This window comes from Mustela erminea, chromosome 12 (genome assembly GCF_009829155.1).
Source record: "Mustela erminea isolate mMusErm1 chromosome 12, mMusErm1.Pri, whole genome shotgun sequence".
Lineage (NCBI taxonomy): Eukaryota > Metazoa > Chordata > Mammalia > Carnivora > Mustelidae > Mustela > Mustela erminea.
This window is the reverse complement of record NC_045625.1, coordinates 25466260-25492346: the sequence shown is the minus strand read 5'-3', so window position 1 is coordinate 25492346 and position 26087 is coordinate 25466260. Positions and strand designations below refer to the sequence as shown.

The 26087-nt window shown below is 39.7% G+C and overlaps 1 protein-coding gene across 2 annotated transcripts in view; it reads left to right on the top strand.

Annotated features, from left to right (window-relative positions):
* Window positions 1–7501: 7501 nt before the first annotated feature.
* Window positions 7502–26087, top strand: part of LOC116570287 (lateral signaling target protein 2 homolog) — a 63331-nt gene continuing 44745 nt past the window's right edge. The window contains exons 1-2 of one of the 2 annotated variants that reach the window (XR_004277367.1): window positions 7502–8239; window positions 13711–14705. Coding sequence is in view for 1 of the 2 variants with exons in the window: in XM_032307116.1 (XP_032163007.1) it covers window positions 8205–8239 (35 nt within the window). In the remaining variant the exon portion in view is untranslated. Of the gene's footprint in view, window positions 8240–13710; window positions 14706–26087 lie in introns of those variants that run through there. The other variant, XM_032307116.1, reaches the window with a different exon arrangement.

The following is a 26087-nucleotide window of genomic DNA, read 5'->3' as shown; positions in this document are numbered from 1 at the left end:
CACTTTGGGATTGAGATCTGGCTTTTGTTTTCATTCCGTAGCAGCAGCCACCCTTCTGTGCATGTTGATGCTAGATGTATAAAAAACTCCCGGTCATCCATTATTTCTGGGATTTAGAAATAACCACATCTCCTTTTCTTGGGTTGCATTTTGGAGCCAAGGAAGACCAAAGACAAAGAAAAAAAATGGTTTCTGGTATTAGATTTCTCGATTGGTTTAAAAACCAATGTTACATTTTTAGCAGGAAAGCCAAAGGGACCCACCTGGCTCCACAGACAGTCACTGAGCCGTCGTGGCTCCAGGACATAGAAGGAGCAGTTGAGATCTTCATTAACTCTCCTCTGTGGGAGTAACCCACCCCCTCGTGGTTACACTGACAGCTTGATTGTGCGTCTCCCTTTGGAACACGGGGTTTGCAAAGACCTTATTGAAGTCGGGACTCTGTTTTTCCACTGTTTTGAAAAACTGGAATTTAAGGGAACGGGAATGTTAACGGGACTTGAAGCATCACCTGCTAAGGTGAGCTCAGTTGAAGTCACATTCCAGACACTCTGGTCACAGGAATCTTGTCCCAGGTAATTCCGAGTTGAGATGGAAAGCTGCCAAGAGACCTCAAGGGGTTCCTGAAAATGGACTTTGACAAAGCCTGCCGGAAGATTCACTGAGCATTACCAAACACACATTCTGTGCAAGACCACCATAGTTTATCATTAAGTGTACCCTGCAGTAAGCAAATAGATGCAGTGTTTTACGTAATAATCTGTAGGTAACAATAGGTTCCTCCTAAGAACTTCCAATTCTTCTGCACTAAAATAAAAAAACAACTCGAGGGAAATATGGCAAAAATAAGTCTTTAGCTGATCTGGCCTGGATTCCTCCTCTTGAGCTGCCCTAATTCCACTGGGCTCCATGCACGACCTTCTCCCATTAGTTGTTTCTGTTAACCATGGGCTGCTAACACTGGCTTATTTCCTGTAGCTTTACTCACAGTTGTTCCAAGTTCACTGGGGGTACCGAGATTTAATCAACAACAATCTTAAGATAATGTTCTACCTCACATACCCCCCAGTATTGCCTCGACTGGGATATTGATTATTATTCTGGAGAGGATTTCTCTTTCTATTTGCTTTTAATTGCAACTCTGGAATTCTAATCCAGTACTTCCTGGATAGCAATATGATGAGAACTACAAATATGAATGGCATAATGTAACGTCAAGTTTTCCGGTAGCCACATTAAAAAGAGCAAAATAAAGAGAAATTAGTGAAATTAATTGTGTATTTACATACATATATATAAAAACATCAAGCATACTATCTCAGCACATTATCAATTTTTAAAAATCATTAGAGATCTTTTACATTTTTTTTTTTTTTCTGTCACACTCTTTCCAAAATCTGGTGTATATGTATTTTGCCTTTATGGCACATCTGAGTCAAGTGTAGTCCTACTCCATGTGCTCAAAAGCCACATGTGGCTAGTGGCTACCATATTGGATAGCACAGCACAAATCTACTCTTGGGGCTTTGTGTTCTGATGAAGTGGACATGGTAACAGAGATTTTTCATCCTGTTACCCTGTTGGTGGGATGTATAACTCTCTGATTCAGAACAACCTGGAAACAACTTCCTGCCTCCCCCCCCCCCCCAACCAAGGAGTTGTGCTATGACAATTCCAGTGCACCAAACTCCACAGCCTTGTCCACGTCAACCACCTGGTGCTGTCATTGTCTAGTCACTGCCTGTGCAATTGCCCTGTGGAGCACAGTAACACAAAAAGCACTTCTGTTCCATAGCTTTCCTTTAGTAATGCCTTATTGTAGTTGCTGTCATTGGGTGTTTTTACCTAGGTAGCATGAGAAGGAGAAGATAAAATTCTTTTACTTTAGTGTTTCACTTGCTTCTTTTCTTTTCCTTCTCCTTTGTTTCCTATTCGTTGGAGATATTGTCAACTTGCAGCTTCCATGCTTGACGAAGTTTCATGTGGCCTCCTCTTCCTGGAGACCCTCACTTGCAGAATGTTCAGTAGGTCCTCTCAGAACTCCATTCCAACTCCACTCAAGCTGCTTTGTGCCTACTAGGACAGGAGGAGAGGAGGACAGACAAGGACTCAGGCCTGAAGGCAGTGCGCATGAGGAGTGACAGAAAGTAGAATACAGGGGAAGAATAGGGTAGAATAGCAGAAGAGAAAGAAGTGAGAGCCAGGAAGCTGCCTAGTGTGTGGATAGCATAGAAAATGGCTGGAGATTACAGGGGGATGGTATTCTAAGCTGGTAGGACAATCAAAATATACGAATTGTAAAGGTTAAGTGAAATGTTTATTTTATTCCTTTCTCCTCAGTCAGCCTGACTGAATACGATTAACAGGAACACTGCACTAGCTGCATACTAAAATTAGATGTTAGTTCAGCTTCTCACTCACCGCATTAATGCACAGACACCTCTTACACATAAATGCCTTTCTCACCAAGCTCAGTCACCTTAGACATCCTGCCCAAAAGTTGTATGTTAGAAAGGAGACATGCAGCTTTTGTTTGGGAGCTCACCTGTGAAGTTAGCACCTGGTGGTGCTGTGGAAAACATGCCCATTTAGAGCTGTCAGACCTGAGGTTGAGTCCTGGTTCCACACCATCTTGGTGATGCATCGTCAGGCAAATCCATCTACCTCACTGTTTCCTTGCCCACCAACAGGACAGGAACATCTCTTTCTTTTTTTTTTTTTTTTAAAGATTTTTTTATTTATTTATTTGACAGAGAGAGATCACAAGTAGGCAGAGAGGCAGGCAGAGAGAGAGAGAGAGGAGGAAGCAGGCTCCCTGCTGAGCAGAGAGCCCAATGCAGGACTCAATCCCAGGACCCTGGGACCATGACCTGAGCCGAAGGCAGCGGCTTAACCCACTGAGCCACCCAGGCGCCCGGAACATCTCTTTCTTACCTACCTTATGGGGATTTGGGAGAAAATAAATAAGACAATAAATGGGGAAGCACTTACAATGTCTACAATTTTACACACAAAGATAAAAGTAATTATGTCTATGTTGGTCATATGTCTAAATATTTGACAAGGTGCTCCCAGTTTATAGAGAAGGAGAACAAGGCCCAGACAAGGAATAGCCACTCACCAATATCTCCCAGAGACCAATGATAGAAGATGAAAACCTGTTCTACCACTTTCCAGCCGCAGCCTGTGTCTAAACCATGCTGTCTTTCTGGAAAAAGCATTCTTCACCCAACCCGCACTCCAACAGAATGCCCATTCAACCATCAAGAGAGAAAAAAACAAAGGTGTTCTAATCTAGCTTTAAGCAACTCTGAAAGATTGATGTCAAAATGATTTTTCCCAAAATTTCTTTTTCTTCCCCATCACCTATGTCTATTACTTTGTTATTACTTGTAAAAGCTGAGATACTGGGAATTTTTACTTTAAATGACTAAAACATGTATCTTTGGGGTTTTTTTTTCCTGTATTAAGTACAGTTATAGCAAGAACATACAGATTTTGTAAAAAAACTTTTTTTTATTCCAGTATAATGAACATACAGTGTTATATTAGTTTCAGTTTACAATCTAGTGATTCAGCAATTCTCTACATGACTCAGTGATCATCACAGTAAGTGTACTTTTTTTTTTTTTTTTTAGATTTTATTTATTTATTTGACAGAGAGAGATCACAAGTAGGCAGAGAGTCAGAGAGGGGGCAGCAGGTTCCCCGCCGAGCAGAGAGTCTGATGCGGGGCTCAATCTCAGGACCCTGAGATCATGACCTGAGCTGAAGGCAGAGGCTTAACCCACTGAGCCACCCAGGTGCCCCAGTAAGTGTACTTTTAATCACCTTCCCCTACTTCACCCATCCCCTCACCCACCAGATTTTTCACTTGTAAATATTTCCACAAATACTCTTAATTAATTGATTTTTTCAGTGAAATACTCACAGAATGAAAGAATTCATTTTCATTTCTCAATTGTGACTTACATATACAAAGCCAAGGATCAAGTTTATATATACATTCACTGTGCTTAAATATGTGTTCTTCAACTCCACTTGGTGACATGCAGTAATGACATCATTGCTAAGTTACTGAGCTGATTCAAACCCCAGCTCCAAGACTTTGGGCATACTACATTCCCCCATGAACCTTGATTTCATCATCAGTAAAGTGGAAATAATCCCATCTGTGTCACTCTTGAAATACATAAAATAAATAACTTTTGTGTAAGAGCTTTAAGAAATTCAAAGTCTTACAGAAAATAATTTTTTTTCCATTATACTTCTTTCAAACTATTGTTCTATTAGGCAAGGATATACAGTCTTATACTACTGTACCTCAAAGGTCAATCTTCCATTGTTGATCATCGATAAGGAAGGAAAAGGTCTGTGACATTAAAGAGGATAGGAATCTAAAAGGGTGGAACAGTCATATGAAGAAATGTGGTCTCTAAATCTCAGAAGTACCTGGGGATTATTGAGTCTTTCTTCATTTCTCAGCTAAGGAAACAGGGCAGGTGATGTGGGCAAGGAGGGCCTTGCTTCCACAGTGCAAGAATGAAGACCAAACCAAAGCCAGAGAATGTGCTGCATATTCTGCTTCTAGATGTGTCCCTCCACAGTGATGCCTTATTGAAGAGGATCAAATATCACATCCTCTGGATGATGAAAGGCCACCTGTGGATGCTACAGACTCAGAGAGGTCACTCAAGGACTCTCCAAGATGGAAGGTCTACAATGGACTCTGTGATCAGACCTGCCATGTCACCTCTCCCCTCCCAAATTCCCATCAACTGTCAACTGTCCTCTTTACCTAACCCTAGTGATGGGATACGCAATGCCCATCTATGCCATGCTGACCTAATTTTCAAGCATAGACTCTTTTTTTGAGTAGGATGCCAGGTTAGAGCCATTAGTCAGCATTGTCACAAACACAAGCAAGTCATTACCGAGTAGGTCATCTCACCAAAGTTGTATTAAGAGGCTTAGAAGAAAAGTACCAGGTACCATGAGTGAGTGAAACAGGAGACTGAACACAAGCCAGTGGTCAGGACAGAGTTCCCTAAGGCCGTGGTGACAGACTGAGGAGTGAGATGAATGTGAGGAGGAGGGTCCCAGACCAAGGAAATAGCTCCTGTTAAAGTTCTGAAGAAAAAGGGCCAAGGGAGCTCTGGGAAAGAAAAGGCCACCGCGGGGAAGCAAAGTGTGGAAGGGCGAGGTGGGAAAGAGGTCAGGAAGCCACCCCACATGCGATGCAATAGCTTGTTCCTTGGTCATTTGAGTTTATCTATAACTGCCTTGAAGTGTGGTGCCCAACTAGAGCTCAAGGGTTATAGACTTTGATTCTCTACCAGACTGCATGGGTATGGATTCGGGCGCTACAGATTACTAGCTGTGGGATGTTAGAGGAGTCATGTATTATTCTGTGAATCCTCATCTACAACTGGAAATAAGAGTAATGCTCACTCGGAGTGTTGTGAAGATTAAAAGACTTGATATAACTGAAGCATCTGGAACAGTGTCTGGCACATCTTACGTGCTCTATGAAACCTGGTTGTTACAATAATGGTCCAAGCTGGCAACGTGACTCCTAGTTTCCTTCTACTGTTTGCTTCTGTTGTGTCAGTCAAGGAGCAGATTGGGTAGGGAGAGTTTCAACTGCAGTGCCCATCTGGCAGAGTCTTAGAGAATTCACTGAGAAGCTCCAGAGCAAAGATTTCGTGTTCAAGGACCCCACCAATGTGGAAGTGGTCAGACCCTAGTATAGATAACTGTGCTTGGTAACCAGCCAGGAAAGAGTGCTCAGGAAGAGAGCAGCCTGAGCTCCAACATTGTCTACTCCCAGCTGACTGACAGGTTCTTCTCTTTCATCTTTTCTCCACCCCCAGATTTATTGAGATATTATTGACCTACAACATATGTAAGTTTAAGGTTTACAGTGTGATGATTAGATACATGTATTATTGCAAGATGATGACCGCAGTAAGATGGATGAACACCTCCAATCTCTCACATAATTACTCTTTGCGTGTGTGGGATGTGTGTGTGCTGATAATATCTAAGAACTACTCTCTTAACACTTTTCAAGTATATAATACATTACTGTTAATTATAATCACTATTCTGTGCATTCGATCTCCAGATAATATTTATCTTTAAGAGCGTCCGAGGAGTGCACATATGGCTGCCACAGTTTCTGTCTCAATGAATAGGTCCCCCTGCTCACTGACTCTCCTTTGCATCTTCCAGACATTCAATTACATTCCTCTGCTGACCCCTGGTCCTCCTGGTCTGTTTGCCTGATCTGACCTCCTCCCTGGGCTCCTAACTTCATTGTTTCCATGGATGTCACTTCAGCTTAACCCTTTCTACCCTCAGGTGCACATGCTGCCTTTGGTTTTCTTGCTGTGGGAACCTAAGAGCCCTGTCTTTCTGACACTTGGCAGCCTTTTGGGGATCTGAAAATAATGATCTTGTGAAAATGGGTTAGCAAAGGGGCACCAACATCAAATAGAATGAGTTTTGAAAGCTAGTTCAACTGTTTATTAATTATTCAAATTACCAAACCTCACTCAATCTTAATTTCTCTATCTGCAAAATGGAACTAATGACTAGTTTCAGGATTATGGTATGTATGTATGTGAAAGTTTCCAACACAGTGACTACCATCTCACAGAATACTCAATAAAAATTATTTTCTTTTCTTCCTTTTTTTGGCATTTTGTCTTCTCAGAATTAATGACTGCTAGCTTCCTTCTGGTTTCCAGGTGTTCTTCTTATGCTACCATACTCATTTTTAAAAGTTCTAGTCTATCTATAATAACCTTAAAGTAGTATTTGCAAAATAGAATGAAATGCCTACTCCACACTGAAGAGGTATGACCACCATGAAACAGATGATGTCTTTCCACTAAGACCCAGCTTCAGTGATGGCCAATTAAACCAAAGACAATATTGACAATATTCAGGCTCCTTAACATGGCCTTTGTCATGCAGTTCCTTCTGCCAGGAACTCTTTTCCTCTCATAAACCTCGTGGTTCTGCCCTTTGGCTCTCAGTCCCTCCTCAAGGGAGGCCATGCCTACCCCCTAATTTGAATTAGCTCTCCATTATAGTCTTTCCCTTAATTCTATTCTTTTCCCTTATAGAATTTATTACAGTTTATAATTTTGGGCCTATTTCTATGGTTACAATTGTTGAATGTCTGTTTTCCCTGTAGACATTAAACTTCAAAAGGCAGGAACTGTATCAAATCTGGAGCATCCAGCATAGACTCTTGATAATACCATAAAATGAATGTATGATTCGCCTTCCTCCATGCACACCAAGATGTCACTACTCTTTTTTGGCAAGTCATCTCACTGTTGATTTATATTCAACTTCCTGTTCACTAAAGATCCTAAGACTTTTAGACACCTCTTGCAGTTAAGTTATCATGATCTACGTAGCTCTACATGTGCGTGCATGTGCTCATGTTTGCATGTTTAACATGAGCAAAGGCACATATTTGGGTAAATAATGGGTTTTCAGGTCAACTGAAAGGGATATGGTGTACGTGTGTTTGTGTGTGTGCACGCCTGTGTGTAAGGTGTCACAGATAGGGTCATGTGGGTCAAAACGTGGAATACTTACAGCTGTGCAAAGCATTGGATAATATTTCATATGCAAAGGAAGAGTGAAGGGACAATACTTTTATTCATAATCTAAGAAGTGAGGTCACGAGCAGGAAACCAGAGCCAGTGCATGGAGATCAAGAGGAAAACCCCAAAGCCACAATGGGGCGTGAGCCCTGGGAGCCAAGAGGTTTAAAAACTCAGAGACAGAAATGAGGCCTTAGAGTCAGGTTTGATCTTGTGAACAATGGGGAGTCATTGAAGATATTAGAGAATGACACTCATAGCTATGATGGAGAGAGATGGCACTGAGAGTGTACCCAGAGTAAATGCAGAAAGAAGAGGCTGAGTCCCAGAGACAACTTGGCATTTATAGCCACAGACTATGCTGGAGGAGGATGATAATTTTTGAGAGAAATGTTGAGTTCGTTATGGAACAAACTATACAAAACTCAAATGTGAATGAGCTGTCTCCCAAAATCCTGAATTCAAAGGATTGCTAGATAGAGATGGAGGAGAAACCAGATAGGAAAGAGAACAAAGGGTCAAGAGGGGAGATAATGTCAAAAGGCAACACTGGTTGACCTCCTCAGTATTACGGAGAACATGATGCACATTGATGGGAGCCCAGAAGACATCATGTAAGTGGTCCCTGGTGATCTTGGGTACAGCAGTTGTAGAGAAGGTGGATGTGCCAGAACCATGTGGTGGGTGGATGATGCATAAGTGAGAGGGAACGATATAAAAGCAGACAGATGATATGAAACATGATGTAAACCATGGCTGGGTTTTCTCTGACCATATTTGTTTAACCTTCTCTGGTCTGTTTCACACTTTCCAACAGTTTCAATACATCCTCAGTTTTCTCTACAGTGCTTTTTCCTATTGCCCTTTGTTACACATTTTATTTTCTATCTTTTTTTGTTACAGCCCTCTTTATTCCTGGACTCTCTCCCCCTTGGGCTTTTCTGTAGATTTACAGTCAGAACTACCTGTTTGAGAACCGTGTCCCCTTCTCTTGACACTTTCCTGACTCAAAGAGGCATGTTGTGAAATCATGGCTAGTATTTCTTTCAAATCAGCCACACACACAACCTTCCCACTTCCAGAAGGCTGGTTCCAGTGCTCATGGGAATATCTGTTACATAGAATAGGTGGGGTCTTGCCATGTGGCCTTGACGGTTAATCTTCAGACAAGAGTACAGAAAGATAATCAATTAACGAAGCCTATCATGCCAAATAAACATGTAAAATAGCATTAGATTTGTGAACTACATGGATGTAGTACAGAATGTATGGATGTTAGGTCATCTGAGTCTGGGAATGCCCATCTTGTTCAACTATGGATGCTGAAGGCTGTGTCCTTAGTGTCTCTGAAATGTATACTGCTTCCAGATTTGCACATACACATACAAAAAACTCCAGGCATTCTTTCTGATCAGAAACATCAGTCTGTACACTGCTATCAGATTTCTCTAAGGGTTTGTGGTTGCCAACCTGTAGTGTATAGCCCACACTTAGCATTAGAAAAGGATGGAAAAAAAAAACAATGGGACCCCCCCACACACTCACATAAGGTTGCCATATTTTTCCTTTATTATTTTTGGCTTAATTATTCTTCCTCCAGTCTCACAGCAACGCACAATTATCAGGGTCATCTGGATGCCTAGGATCCTCTTATTCCCTGGTCTAGGATGATTTGGTAACTTTCTCTCAAGTCTCTGTTGGTAGATTTCTTGTGTTGATCAAGAAAAAAAAATGAATTTTTGACAGGGGTGCAAAGACCATTCAACGAGGAGTGGTCTTTTCAACAAGTGATGTTAAGAAAATTGGATATCCACAGACAACAAAATGAAGTTGGGCCTCTACCTCATGCCATCTACAAAAATTAACTCAAAATAGACCAAAGACCTAAATATAGAGGCCACAGCTATAAATCTCTCAGGAGACAGCATAAGGATAAATTGTAGTGACCTTGGGTTAGACAAAGCCTTTTTTTAGATATGCCACCAAAAGCACAATGACTAAAGAAAAAAAATAGGAAAAGTGGACTTTATTGAAAGTAAAAACATATGTGCATCAAAAGACATCAAGAAAATGAAAAAACAGTGAAAAAAAATGTTTGCAAATGATATATCTGAGAAAGGATATCTATCTGGAATAATAAAGAACTCTTACAACTCAATAATAGAGTGACAGCCCAATTAAAAATGGGCAAAGTGCATTTCTCCAAAGAAATACAAAATCTCTCCAAAGAAATGTGCAAATGACCAATAAATTCATTAAAGATTACTCAGCATGTTTAGTCATTAGGAAATTGCAATTTAAAATCACAATGAGATACCACTTCATACCAACTAGGGTGACTGTAATCTAAATGACAGACAAGAACAAATGTTGTCCAGTATGAAGAGAAATTAAAACCCACATATATTGCTACTGGGAGTGAAAAATGGTGTAGCTACTTTGGAAAACCATATGACAGTTCCTCGAAACGTTAAACATAGTTACCCTATGACCGAATAATTCTATTTTTATGTATATAATGAAGAGAAATAAAAACATATGTCCACACAAAATCTTGTACACAAAAGATTATAGAAGCATTATTCATAATACTCCAAAAGTGGAAGCAAGTCGAATATCCATCAGCTAATGAACGAATAACCAAAATGTGGTAGATTCATTAATAATAGAATATTACTCATCCATACAAAGGATACATTATGCAACGTGCATGAACCTTTAAAACATTATGCTTGGGGTGCTTGGGAGGTTCAGTTGGTTAAGTGTCTGACATCAGCTGGGATCATGATCTCAGGGACCTGGGATGGAGCCCTGCATCAGGCTTCCCACTCAGTGGAGAGTCTGCTTGTCCCTCTCCCTCCCCCTGCTTGTGCTTGCTCTCTCTCTCAAATAAATAATCTTTAAAAAAACTAAAGAAATGAAACCTTTTGCTAAGTGGAAAAAGGCAGACACAAAAGGCCACATATTGTATGATTCGATGTATATGAAATGTCTGGACTAGGCAAAGGCCTAGAGACAAAGTTTCTAGTGGTTGCCCAGGATTGTGGGAGGAGGGGGACAGAATGAGGAGTTTGCAGGTGACGGGACACTGGCTGAGAGGTGTGGGGTTTCTTTTGTAGTTACGGATTATGAAGGTGGGGTGATGGTTGCACATATTAAACATATTATGAACATACTAAAAATCATATTATGAACATGAACATATTAAAAATCACCAAATTGTATACTTTAAATGGTGAATTTTATGATATTTTAATATCTCCATTTAAAATGTAAAGGAGGAGAAAGAGAGAGAAGGAAAAGTAAAATAATAAATGTTAAGAATAGATAATGATTTCCAAGAATGGAGAGAAGTGACGAGAAGGTAAGCAGGCCAGCTTCATGATAAAGATCAGGTTCATTAAAACCCTAGATTTCAGGCATCTCTTCAACCCATCACCTGATGGCCATCTTAAACTGTACTCACCAGTTACAGGGGCTCCAGGCTGCTCAGTCAGTTAAACATCTGACTCCAGATTTTGGCTCAGGTCCTGGAATCAAGCCCCGCATGGGGCTACACACTCAGTGGGGAGTCTGCTTGAAAAGTCTCTCTCTCTCTCCCCCCACCCCTCCCTCTGCTCACACTCTCTTTCTCTCTCTCTCTCTCTCTCTCTCTCTAAAATAAATAAATAAATAAATAAATAAATCTTGGAAAAAATTATTATTTTAATCTGAAAAGAGTTTTAAAGATTATTATAATAATAACAGAATGAGAACAACTGATTTTGGTATAGTACAAAAGAAAACTCTCTTCAGCTGGGATGACCCCTCTTTCTTCTGAACTTTTCTAACTTGAATTTCACCTCTCTTTAGGGCTTTGATTGTGCCCTCTCTCCTATTAGTCATGTTCAGGTCTGGATTATCTCACTATAGATTATATATATCCTTCAGGGAACAATCAGCTCTGCATCCCAGGACCTAGCACAGGGCCTGCCAGCAGTATCCTGAGCTCAGCTGATGTTTGTTGGTGAAAAATCAATGATCCCCCAATTGCATATGAAACTGGACAGAGGACACATTCAAGGAATTTTTTTTTAATGCAATGTAAAGGGGTGCCTGGTTAAGGTCAGTTGGTTAAGCCTCTGCCTTCGGCTCAGGTCATGATCCCAGAGTCCTGGGATCGAGTCCTGCATCAGGCTCCCTGCTCAGCGGGGAGCCTCCTTCTCCCTCTCCCTCTGCTTGCCGCTCTGCCTATTTGTGTGTGCTCTTTCTGTGTCAAATAAATAATTAAATAACATCTTTAAAAAAATAAATAAAAAGCCATGTAAGAATGTTACTGATCTCAGAGGAAAAGGGAATTTGTAGCCTATGCCAACATTGGACTTCCCCAAGTTAACCTTGCCTTCCCCAGTGACACAGCTCCAACCCTGTCCTGGGCTGAAGCAGCTTCTGTGTCTGTTTTTGAACATCGATATAGCACGATGTACAGCTGGAACACTGTTCCCCTTACGATACTATGTAGGTTTTGGAAAATCCGGAAAGCCCGACTGGTCTTACTGTTTAACTATCTGGAAACAGTTTCCTACACCCATAAATGTTCTTTGAAATATAGATAAACCCATAATTCAGAATATAGATCTGTAGTTTTCTTTCTGGATCTCCTGTGGCATCCTCAAGAGTACTTCTCCCGAGGCCACTATAAACTGCAGTACAAGGGCTCTTGGTGGCTCCTGCAGAGCGGGCCCATTCAAAGGAATCCTGTGGGCAGTGAGTTGCTTAAGGGGAAAGCAAAGCTTTGTACAGGATTTTAAAGGCCCCAGAAATCTGGGAAGACCATCAGCTTCTGTTGTCTGTGTTCATAGACCTTGGTTTCACTTGCTTTCTCATCCCATAGCAGGTGGGAAATATTTTCAGAAATTTTGTTTCAATACAAAAATTTTATTTAGGGGTTGCTATTGAGGAGGGGGATTCAGAATTTTGTAAAAGAATTAAAACACATCCAGTATACTTTTAGATGTCTTTAGAAATCCAACATCTCTTAGGTTACAGAAAAAAGTATGGCTTTTCCAGGATTTTGTTGGCTCATAACGTATCACATTTGATATTTTTTAATTTTGCAACAACTTTTTACACTATAAAGTGCTTTTACAGCCTGCCCTCACCTATTGCTCAAAGGTGACTATGAACTTCATTTGAGATGAAGAAATTGAGGTTAAGGGTGGTGTAGTGTCCTCCTGAGAAACAATATATTAGAGTAGAGCTGGGACCCCAAACAAAATAGTCAGGCTCTGGATTTTATCCCATTATATTTAGACATATGACAATCAGACCCCAGAAGGAGACAAACATAATGATTTAAGGGCATATTTTCCAGAATTAATATTGATGGGAAAAAATTAGCCCCAAGATCTGGAGAGGATATACACTGTGGGTCCATAATCACATCCCCCTTCTGATCACAATGCAGATGCTACCTTTGCCTCCTGAATTTACAGGGATAGGAACTCCCAGGTCTTAGGTCTGGGATTCAGGCAAACATTCTACTAGGACAAAGGTTCACTGCTGTACATGCTGGCATAAAACAGAAATGCTATAGCATTCCTGTATGCAAACAACTTGGCAAAACAGTGTAGTGTTTCAAAAGCCATGTACTGAATGGAGACAAGATCTCAGTACAAGCTGTGGGAGCAGGGTGAATTTATGAAGCAGAAAGTATGGGCTGAGGAAGAGATCAGCCCAGTAACAGTTTACTGGCCTTGCTGTTCTCTTAAGAGGCACTAATGGTAGTGGACTGGTGCAATGGAAGTAAACCCAGCTTCATTTAAAGCAGTAGCATGAAATTGGTTGCAATAAAATTATGCATTAAGTGTGCATTATGTTTAATAAGACTGGATTGCACTTCCCATGTTTACTCTGTGACTATTGAGGCTGATCCAATTTTCTAAAGTTCTCCAATTGGTTCACGATCGGGTTTCCGGCCAGAAGGTCAAATTTCCCTTGCTGTTATTATATGTCTCTATTACTTTACTATGGCATTTACACTTTATATTCATTACTTTTTTTTTCTATCTCTTGAACCTTCCCCATTCCAAAATGTTCCCTATAGATGGCCCGTGTGACACAAATTAGAACAACCTTGATAGCTGTCAGCTGGAGACTATCTGAGAACAAAAGGACATTATTGCAAACCAGCACTGGAGGTAATCTCTTGTGCTTTCTCTGAAGGCTTCTTAATGGCCTTTGAGAAATAACACAATTCAGATCTGCAACCAGGAGACAAAAGAGTGGAGGTTGGACAGCATGGGAAACATGTGACTTGGTCTTTAGATCCTACTGTCCTGGGGTTAGGAGTAATTATCATTAGAAAGCAGAGATATCTATTTCCATTTCACCATGTATGTATTTATTAATTCATCTATTAGCAAACACTCATTGGGGACCTACTATGTGCCACTTACTGTGAATGTGATGGGAATACACCAATTAATAAGACTTGATCCTGCTATGATTTTCTAATCTAATGGGGGTGGGATATAGGGAGATTGATCATAAAAACATAATTTCACTGAGATAGGTAAAATGTTAGAAGAAAGAAGACAATAAGGAAGGTAATTGGTTTTTCTAGTGAGGAAGATGGACTTTATAGAAAAGGTGAAATAATTTCTTCAAAGGGAAGGAAAGAGAGAGGGAGGGAAGGAAGGAAGACAGGAAGGAAGGAAAGAGGAAAAGTAGTAAAGGGCATTCCAACACAGAGGATGGCATACACAAGGCACGGAGGTGTGTGGAAGAGTATGACGTACTTGGGAAATCACAAGTAGATTTCTAAGGGCTTAAAGTTTACAGGGGCTGGAGTGGGATATGAAATGACAGGGAATGAGGCCAGAGTGTGAGGAGGCTCAAATCCAATGCCATTAGGGTTTAGATATTATCCCATAGTCAGGGAGGCATTGCTGGCAAATTCTTCCAACCTGAGAGGTTTGGTCTTTTAGTTCTACAAACTGGTTTAAACCAGGTGAAGAATAAATAGGACCCTTTTAAAACATCTCTCTAAAAGAATACAATGAAGGAAATGTAATATAACACTTGGCATGTACACATACATACATATTTTTGTATATAATATGTGATATGCAGTGATTTAGTGATATGCATAAAATATGTATATATATTTTTAATTTCTATTTGTCTATCTATCTTCTCTTTACCTTACGAAAGGACTGGACAGTACTCTCCTATGACCTTTTATTTTTTTATTTTTTTTTAATTATTTTTTTTTAAGGATTTTATTTATTTATTTGACAGAGAGAGATCACAAGTAGATGGAGAGAGAGGCAGGCAGAGAGAGAGAGAGAGAGGGAAGCAGGCCCCCCGCCGAGCAGAGAGCCCGATGCGGGACTCGATCCCAGGACCCTGAGATCATGACCTGAGCCAAAGGCAGCGGCTTAATCCACTGAGCCACCCAGGCGCCCCTCCTATGACCTTTTAAATAGCCACAAAATTCCACCATGATAAATTCATGGGCATCATTTTTACTGAGTCACTATAAGCAACTCTAGAATAGGACAAAATATCTGAAGCATCTGTTTTCAGGCATTGGACAATAAAGCGTTCAGAACTCTTATCTTGCGAGCAGAGAAGGTGAACTACAGATTCATCCTATGTTTCTGCATGGGAGTATTCTTTAAAGTTCTGCCCTCAGAAGTAGAGCCCAAAGAGAAGGCACAGGGAAAGGAAACATAGATAAGAAATCAGAATTGATACGGCAGCTAGAATTTGCAAGGCAATATACAAGAAAGGAAGTATGCAGAGAAGGACTTCCAGAAATTTTCATTGAGTCTTATGTTTCCCATAAAGTACTGCCACAGAGAAATATTTAAAATAGATATAAATAAAAAGTCAGAGGATAAATTCAAATCAAGTTCTAAAACGAAAGCATTTGACTTTTACCTTGCTTTCCCCTATTAATTGACTTTAAACTCAACTTTCTCAAACTTCCCTAGCCAAAGTTGGATTTTTTTTCTTCTTCAATACCCCAAAGCCTTTTTTATAGCCTTTCCTAATATCCCCTATTATATTACACTGTGGGTATTCATTCCCGTGTCTGTTTTCCACATGCTGCTGTGGGTTCCTCCATCTCCACGTTCCCAGCACACAGTGGCAGGAATGAATGAATGGTGGATAAACGGATGAATGGTTGAAAAACGTTTCTGCCCACTCTTGCTACAGTGGTCAGGGGAAAAGAAAATAAAAGGGAGACAGATTCTACATTCCTCTCCAAAAGAGGGAGCAATAGAGTTACTATCACCTGGATAGTACTCAGTATTAGCAAATTCAGGAAATTAAAGTTATTGCCAGGTAAATCCTTGTCTTGATCAATGTCTTTTCATTTAAATCAGTTATGAAATTGCTTATACTGTATGTATCTGTTTTATTTTTAGTATTCCGTATTTCTATAAAAATATACAAAAACCTTCCTTCTCTGCTATGGATACTGTGCTGAGATTCTGTTGCTAACTGCTTACTTTTTCATTAAATCAGTTTGGCTGTTAGTTACATTACTAAGTGATTAATTTTCCATTTTTCTCTCAAACATTTATTATTAAGTTTTCAGGCATACAGCAAATTTGAAGGAATTGTACGAGTGCTAATATAACCACCATCTAGACTTAACAATTATTAACATCTTGCCATACTTATTTTATACCTCCTTTTATATACAAAGAATGTATTTATATTTTTTTCTGAAAGTAAATTATAGACATTATGAAATACTAAATATTTCAACCTGTATCTCCCCAAAATAAAAGCATTAGTCTACATAACCTCAATGCCATTATTCTACCCAGAAAATAACCATCATCTAATGACTGGTTCATATTCAAAGTTTTCCCAGTTGATCCTAAGATATATTTTATAGATTTTTTTTTTTTCTTGAGCTGGGATCCGTGAGAGCTCATACAATTTCTTTGTTATATCTCTTTTGTCTCTCTCTATAACAGTCCCCTTCACGCAGTTTTTCATGATACTCTTTTTGGAGAGACTAGGTCAGTTGATTTCCAAATACACACATTCTGGATTTGTCTCATGATTTCCTTGTGATGTCATGAACTGTTCCTCAATTACTTGTGTTTCCTCTAATCTAGAAGTTAAAACTAAAAGCTTGATTAGATTCAAGTTAAATATGGCTTTTTTTTTTTTTTTTTTTTGTAAGAAGACTGTAATGGTGATGCTGGGCATTCCCTCTTCCTTCAGAAAGCACATAATGTCTCAGGCTGCTATGTGATTAGTAAGGCTAAATTTGATCGCTGCATTGTAAAGCTAAGATTTTCCCTCTACAATGACTCATTAATCTCAATGTGAGCTTTAACTGAGCTACCATCTGTGGAATGTCTATGTGCCAGGCACTGTGCTAATTTTCTAATTAATTCTCATAACAATCCTATAAAAGGAAAAAAAAAAGTTCTCTCCATTTAAAGATGAATGGGTGGCTCAGTCAAAAATCCAACTCATGATTTCGTCTCAGGTTGGGGTCTCATGGTTGTGGGATCGAGCCCCTTGTCTGTCTCCATGCTCAGCGTGGCATCTGCTTGAGATTCTTTCCCTCTGCTCCTCCTCCCACTTGCACTCGTTCTCTCTCTCTCAAATAATTTTTTTTTAAAGTGAAATAAAGATGAAGAAACCAAGGCCCAGATACGTTGACCCTTTGTCCAAGAAGAGAATTTGCTTTCTAAGCTTCACTCCCTACCACACCAATGTATGGGGATGATGAGGGGAGGACAATTGTTTCTGGTTCCTAATATATTTCTTCGGCTTAGTCAAGAATAATCATGATTAAAATGAAAATAATAATAATAATAATCTTTTCCCAAAATCAGTAGTAGAAGCTTCATGACTAAATAATCTTTAAAAGTACTTTAAATTTTTAGACTAACTTCAGAACTTTCTACAGTTTTGTACTTCTAAACAAACTTAAATGAGATTGTTGAGAGAAGTAGAGCTTAACATTTTATTTTACATAGTTTTTAAAAATAAAGTATAATTTTGGGAATGTATCTTCCCACTTGAATTTGGTGGACAGAGGAACAAGAACATAGGTGATGCTAGCTTTCCCTCACACCTGTGAGAATTGCAGGAAAGACAGGTAAACTCACCTTAGGTTTTAATAACTGAAATATTCATTGTTACTATTATATAAGCTGCTCCATTCTCTTCCACCTTGGGCAGAGAAGAATATATTCAGTCTTTTAGAGACAACCTTTCTTACAGTTTGCCTCACATGGACTCTTCCTGAAAAGAGCAGCTTCAGGAGCTGCAGCCTCTGAGCTGGAAATATCTGAAGTTTCGGCAGAGTATACAGGGTAGGAGACAAAGAAGTGGCAAGGGACAACTGCTGGCAAAAAGGGGTTAATTACTATAGTGTGGGGATATGTGTACTTACTTTAAATTTAATAAAGGTTCTTATACACGTAGGTTGAAAAATTCCAGAATAGTGTACACTCCCTCTCTGCACCTCATACTGAAGTCCCTAAAGTCTGCTTCTATCCCCATCAACTTTACTTAAAATTGTTTAGTCCTTACATTACTTGCCTTTTCTGCAACATTTAATCATACTGCATTCTCCTTTCTTGACTCTCTCTCTTCCCTTGGCATTCCATGACACTCCACTCCCCTGGTCTTTCTTCTGTTTCTCTAATCACTCCTTTTTATCTCTTTTGCCAGAATTCTCTTTCTCTGCCCATACTGCACACACTGGTATTCCTCGGAGTCATGTCGTGGCCATCTTCTCAATTTGCGTGCTCTTTCTGAATGATCTCATCATTCCTGTGGCTTCACCCATGGCCATGCTTGGATAAGTCCCAACTCTTATATTGAGGCTCCAAATTCCAAACCTCTCTCATGGACAACACTCTTGTGTATGACTCCCTAGGTACATCCTATGGGGACTGGACGTTCCCAAGGAAGTCTAGCACACCCCAGTCTAAACTTTTCATAGTTCCTTCCTCCACCCCATCCTGCTCCTCCTACTTTGGTCCTTATTTGTGTGAATGTACCACCTCTCTCATACGTCCCCAAGCCAGAAATGCAGAATTCATCCTTGACTTCTCTTGTTCCTTTCGACCCCACGCCCTGTAAATCATTAAGTCCTGTGGAACTATTACTTAAATAATCTTTTGTCCTTCTCTCTCTCTATTTACCTGTAACCCCTTACCTCGCTCCATTTTGGTGCTGGATTTCTACAAGTTTCTTTTTTTTTTTTTTTTTAAGATTTTATTTATTTATTTGACAGACAGAGATCCCAAGTAGGCAGAGAGGCAGGCAGAGAGAGAGAGAGAGAGAGAGAGAGGGAAGCAGTCTCCCTGCTGAGCAGAGAGCCCAATGCAGGGCTCGATTCCAGGACCCTGAGATCATGACCTGAGCCGAAGGCAGAGGCTTTAACCCACTGAGCAACCCAGGCGCTCCAGATTTCTAGAAGTTTCTTAACTGGTATTTCTGTCCCAGTCTGTCTCTGTCCCCTTCCCCAGTCTCAGCAATCTATCCTCTATGACCAAAGTGTCTACCTAAATTTCAAATCTAATTATGTTATTCCTCTATTTAGAACATTGCACTGACCTCTTCTTGCCCTCGGATAAGATTTGAATTCTTTAGCATAAAAGGTCCTTTATAATCTGCCTCCTGCCTCCTTTTCTAGCATCATATCAAGGCACAACCTCCTTTAGTTACACTGAAATATATGTCATACCCCTCAATTTTGCTGAATGTCTTTGCCACCCTTTCATGGTTAACTCTCGCATGTTTTTTAAGATTAAGCTCAGACATTACCATATCTGAGTAGCTTAACGGGTCATTTATTTTGGCCTTTGTCCCACCTACAGATTTGCAATTCCAAGTAATTAAACATACTACCTATCTTTAGAAAGGATTGATCTATTTTAAAATGTTGGGTCTTTATATTGTGCATGTTTATTTAGTGTGTATGGAGAAATGTTTGTTCTCTTTCTAACAAGCCATGTTATTACCAACAAGCCATTCTTGTTGGTAATGGAATCCAGCTCTCAACCCAGCGGGCTGGACTGGGCCCTGCTAACTCTTGCCTACAGTTATCCATGGAAACCTAAGTGTGGTCCACATTTCTCAATCATTTATCATTTCTCAATCATTTAAGTGGCAAAACTGCCACTTACTGTTGTGTGGCTTGTGCACTGCATAAATGCACAATAGAACCTATGTGGAGCTCCTATTCCAAGACCTTCTTCTGTGCCAATGATCACCTGAATCCTGAATGCCATCATAAACTATTTATGTTCCAACCATATCTGGTGGAATGGGCCACGTTGTATGATGAGATTGCACAGTTCTAACCCTTGTTATTGGTATTTTTCTAAGGAATTGCATTTTGGTTTGATAGTCAGCTAAGCTTCTCAAGAATGAGTCCTACAATCAAGTGGAGGCAGCAATGCATGTAAAAATAAAGAAGAAGGAAGGAAAGAAGGGAGAGAGAAAGAGGGAGCAGCGGGGAGGGAGGAAGAAAGGAAGAAAGAAGGGTCTTGCCTTTGGGAGTCAGCAAATCTGGGTTTCAATTATTTTTTATTTATTTTTTATTAAAATTTGTTGATACACGATGTTACCTTAGTTTCAGGTGTACAACATGGTAAGTTGACAACTCTATACATTATATTATGCTCACCACAAGTGTAGCTACCTTTTTTCACCCATACAGCTCTATTATAATACCATTGACTATATTCTCTATGCTGTACCTTTTATCCCTGTGACATATTCATTTCACAACTATAAGCCTGTATCTCTGATTTCTCTGTAGTCATTTTGCCCATTTCCCACCCCTCTCCCCTTTGCCAGCTGTTAGTTCTCAGTTTTTATTGGTCTGTTTCTGCTTTTTGTTTGTTTGTTCATTTTTTTATTGTATTTTAGATTCCATGTATAAGTATTTGTCTTCCTCTGTCTGGCTTATTTCATTTAACATATTACCCTCTAGGTCTACCCATGTTGTCACAAATGGCAAGATCTCGTTCTTTTTTATAGCTGAGTAATATATATTGTATATAAAAACCACGACTTCTTTATCCATTCGTCTCTCAATGAACACTTGGGCTGCTTCCATAATTTGGCTATTGTAAATAATGCTTCAATAAATGTAGGAGTGTATATATCTTTTCAAATTAGTGTTTCACTTTTTTTGAATAAATACCCAGTGGTGGAATTACTATATCATATGGTAATTCCATTTTTTCTTTTTTATTTTTTGGGAGGTACCTCCATCCTGTTCTCCACAGTGGCTGCTGAGTTTGAATTTCTGCTTTGCTTAACTGTATAGCTCTAAGCAGACTCCTAAGTCTCTTTGATCTTCATTTCCCTTCTTCATTGGATAATAACACTCAACTTCCAGGGATATCATAATTGTAAGTAAGTTAATATTTGTTTACCACCAAGTACAGGTCCAGATCCTGATCAGTTTATATGTGCTCTTTCTTCCCTCAACCTAACAAGCTTTGCAGCACAATGGGGCTATAGACCAAAGTATAACAAGAACAGACTATCTACTGACTTGACAATTTTGTCTAGGTGCCCATCTCACTTAGACACATATAATACCGAGGACACAAATGTTAAAAAGGATATTGGTCAAAATCTCTTTAGTTGTATACTCTAGATTCAGAGAAGAGAAGCTTCAGTCAAAATCACAGCCATTTACATTTTTTGGTTTTGCTGAGATTTACTCTTACTAGTGCTTACTTATTCATTTACTATATTCATTACTAAATTTGTTTGGATCCTCAACAAATTTATCATTTCTCTCTTTTAGCTGCTAGTGTTTTCCTCAGTGCTGCTGTGACTGCTCCTAAGAGCACTGGGATTAATTTATTGGAGAAATAAGGGAGTGCAGGATACTCTTGCCTTCAGTTGTTCAGATTATTTGAAACAACTCCATACAAAGCAGCCCAGGTAGAGGCTCTTGAAGACAGAGTGTCCACAGGATCAAAGACAGCATTTGGAAACAATAAAGAATGGTGTTTCTTGGATTACCTCCTCCATCATCTCTCTCCCCCTCCCCTGTAATTTTATATACTTATAAATTTATGTATCAATGCATTTTTATGAATATATGTATGTATTGAGAAGGCTGGTGGTAGAGTTGATGGCAAGTTTCAACAATAGATGAAATGGATTTCCTTGGTGATGGGAACAACTGCCATTCCTTTGGACTTGTGTTCCAGGTAAACCTTTGACAATTCACTTTGAAAAACACAACAGGGTTTGCCATAGTTAAACTTTCTCAGAGGAGCCTAGACCAATGTCTTCCAGTAGACCATATTGTCACATGGAAAGGGGAAACTGACTTATATTAACATCCAAAAGGCTATGGTCTGGGAAAAGAAAAGATACAAGAAACAAAGTTGAGAAGCAAGGAAGTAATATAGATTTTTCCAGCTGGTTGGATTGCTTTATGTCAGCCTTAGCCTTGATTCTGCACTTAGCATGAAGAGGTAGTAAGCTCAGTGGAAAGGACATGGATTTACCAGTACAGAGGGAATGTGTTAGAAGCTCACTGTTAGCACTTTGGCAGTTATTTGGACTCTACAAATAGTCTGCTTCTCTGTCCTGGGCACATGGTACATGGTAGGACTGACTTTTCCATCCACTTAAAGTTAGCTATGATCTGCCTTTGGCCATTGAAATATGAGTAAGTCAGGGGAGTCACTTCTAAAAGGCAGGCTTAAGAGTTGAATTCTCTTTTCCCTCTGCCATGGCAAGGGCCGGTTATAGCTGCTCTGACAGTAGAGGTTTCAGAGTGAGGACCATGATAATACCGGACAGGTCTCCTGGTGGGCTCTCAGTTTCACACCTAGCATGAAAGGGAATTAAACTTTTATTATTTGGTGTCCTCAAGATTTTGGGGTTGTTTGGTACTACCACGTAATCCAGCCTATCCTGACTGATGCAAGTCCTTTCTGTTACTGAACAAGTGTTGATTATTGAACAGTGTTGCTTCTTTGAGCATCGGGTTTCTCATCTCTAAAGTAGAGATAGCTGTAATAAGGCTACTTTCATCAACTCTTCCAAAGATCTGAAATTAGCGTATAAACAGTAAATCATTATAACAGTGTCAAGTGTTGCCAGATATCCATTACTAAGGATGGAGGAATTTGCCTTCCCAAAGTGACTTTAGAACACATTTCTTTCAGGGTTTGGCCTCGGACTAAGAGCAGTCTCAAAGATAACAAAAATTTTCAGCAAACTTTCATTAAGGAGCAGAATCCACTGCTTAAACATTACCTACTAGAAGCACAAGCTTAAAACTAAAAACATTTTATAGTTGAAACGTTCCAGATCGAAGAGATTTACATCCCATTGACCACCTGGCTAGGAACTGATAGAGTAGCAGAATATCCCTTCAGACTGTTTTTCTATTCCCAAACCTAAAAGGATATCCTTTTACCTGCCAGAGCTCTGAGATGACATGTTGAATAGTATGGGCCATCAGTGATTTAGGGTAAGAACAGGAAGCCTGAACCTTCCAGGTTGCACAACTAATGATCTCTCTTCACCACTTCCCACTCTTGAGTTTACTTTGCATTGTGCGTATGTGTGTGTCCCTTAGTAGCATGCAAATTCCCAGCTCATTTTCCATCCCTGTGAGCAGTTCCTACTATAGTATCTACATGGGATGGTCACTAGCTAAAATTTGAAGCATTCCCTGTCAGTGGGGACCTTGCTGTATCCCAAATCTCTTCTACCATTAAAAGAGTCTTCTTTTTTATTTTACTTTATTTATTTATTTATTTATTTATTTGTTTATTTTACTAGAACAGACCTCTTCAAAACCCTTATTCCCTGCTTCTACTCCCACCTCCTGAAACAGCAGAATATTCCTGCACTCTCTCCTGTGGAGAATAAAAAGTCAATCACTATGTTGACCTTTCATCTTCAACTCTCTTCATGGGCTCTCATATCTAGATTCCTTATCATTTTTGTCAGGCCTAGACTCTACTGTTTGTTGTCCTTAAAATATAGTGCATAGACCTATTCTGTCCAGCAGAATGTTATTCCCTTGGTGGCAGAAATAGTATCTATCATGATAATGGTTGATTCTTCACTGTCTAACAAGGTTTCTGGCTCATTATAGGGCTCAATAAATAGGACTGAATAAATTCATGGATATAAACAGTAACCCCAGTTGGGGTCTACACCAGTTCATCTGAGACCACATCTATTTATCATGACCACAGACATCCTCTGTCCCACCATTTCTCACTGCCACTTCCTTTCCTGTGTGTGACCACACAGGAAGGCATATGACTATTCTTTGTCTTAGAGTAGTAGAGTCTTTTTGTGAGGCTCTACTTGGGCTTATCTTCCCAAGTGCTCTGTGCAGCAGCTTCCCTGAAATCTGCCACAGTGTAGTACCTCAGGGCCTATCTGAGGTACTACATACCATCTCCCTGAACAATTAGTGGGAAATTTTAAGGACAACAAACAGTAGAGTCTAGGCCTGACAAAAATGATAAGGAATCTAGATATGAGAGCCCATGAAGAGAGTTGAAGATGAAAGGTCAACTGGGCCTCACCCCAGTCTAGAATCTTCTGTGAAGTTTGTTCTCTGCTTCCTCCAGACCCATCTCATGTCACCCACTATCTACCATTATCCACTTCCACATTGCACCTGCACTCCAATGCCCTGTTTTCTCGAAGATACCATGTTTCTTCCTGCCTCAAGGCCTTTGCACATGCTGTTCCCACCACCTTAAACATTCTCTCTCTCTACCCTTCCACTCTCCTTCATCTAGTTAGCTCTTCACTCATCTGCACCCAAATATCATTTACTTGGAGGAGTTGATCCTGAATCCCAGACTAGAATTGGATCTTATTTGACTTTCTTAGCATCACACACCTTTCCCTCAGAGAACAAATCATAGTGTGTAATTATACATTTATTTATGTACATTTCTAAGTTTCATAAGGGCAGGGACTTCATTTATTTTGATCACTGCATTGTCTCAGTACCTAAAATAGTGCCAAACACACAGTAGGTACATAAGAACCATGTGTTGAAAGAATGAGTCATTGTCTTTCTCCTTCACCAAACTTGAAACCTGCATGAAGACATGTTATTTTTGTGGACCATTATATATCTAAGGACCCACACAGTAACTGGCACACAGTAGGTACCCAACAATAATGTAAATAAATAAGTAAGAAAATCAAAAGAAAGAAGAGGAAGAAGAGACATAACTAGCAATATCACCCCTTCACTCTCAGAAGTGTTCTAGTTTAGAAAATAAATTCTATGGTCACCGTAGTTGTATCTCATTATTGATTCAAAGATAATTTTTAGGTCAAACAGCAAGGGATATGAGAGAGATTAGGGCTTGGAAATTTGCCATGTCTCTAGAGAAGTCAGAAGGTAGTCAGAAAGCCAGATAGGACAATTCAATTTCTGATAGTTCCAGAGGAGGCTCAAGGAGTATGAAGGGTGCCCTGAGTCTTCAAAGGGCTGAATCTCTCCAACTGTTGGGGAAAGGCTCAGATCTGGACTTGGTTTCTTTTTTACAGTAGTGGAAAAATAAAAATATCTCTCAAACACTTTCCTACCACACCACACACACATACACACACAGTGATGGGGAAAGCAGAGAAGAAAGGCACGAGGCTTTTTATATTTTCTTAAATTTCCAAAAGTCAAGGCTTCTGACTTGAAACTTTCCATCTAGTTCATATTCCCCAGGCTGAAACTGATAAAAATCTTGAAAGAGACACACATGTTTGAGCCCAGATCTAAAGGACTAAAAGCTATTCTGCCTCATCCCTCTACCTCACCTTATAGCAAAGTTTTCAAAGTTGAAATTCTGTGTTAGTTTGTTATCAAACTTAATAGAAGATAGAGTTAACTCCTGATCTTTAGGTCTGGGAACCAACATAGTTCTTGGAGTCCAAAATCTGTCTCCCAGTGTTCAGTCAGTTTCTTTCTTTTCCAAAACTTCTGGTCACTCTGAACTTATCTCACTATGGGCTCACATGATAGGTTCTAATAGCTGGGGTACACAGAGTAACCGATCTAACTCCTAATGTGAGTTGGTGAGCACATTCAATAGGAGCAAATACTTTCAGCACACACACAGTTTTACTACTGTGTCCCAGTCTCTTGGAATATGCACAAATACATATATTCACATTACACCAGTATACATGTTTATAGGGATTAATGTTGTTACTCTTTATATATGGATATAGCCCAACAAACTCTGGGTATGTGTGTGTGTGTGTGTGTGTGTGTGTGTGTGTGTGTGTGTGTGTGAGAGAGAGAGAGAGAGAGAGAGAGATTGATTTACGGATATGTGGATATTCATATATGAATCCATTCATTCATTTATTCAACAAATATATACCAGATGTCTTCAATGAGTCAGACTGTGTTCTAGTTGCTTGGAGTATATTTATGAACACACCAGACAAGTAGTCCTACCC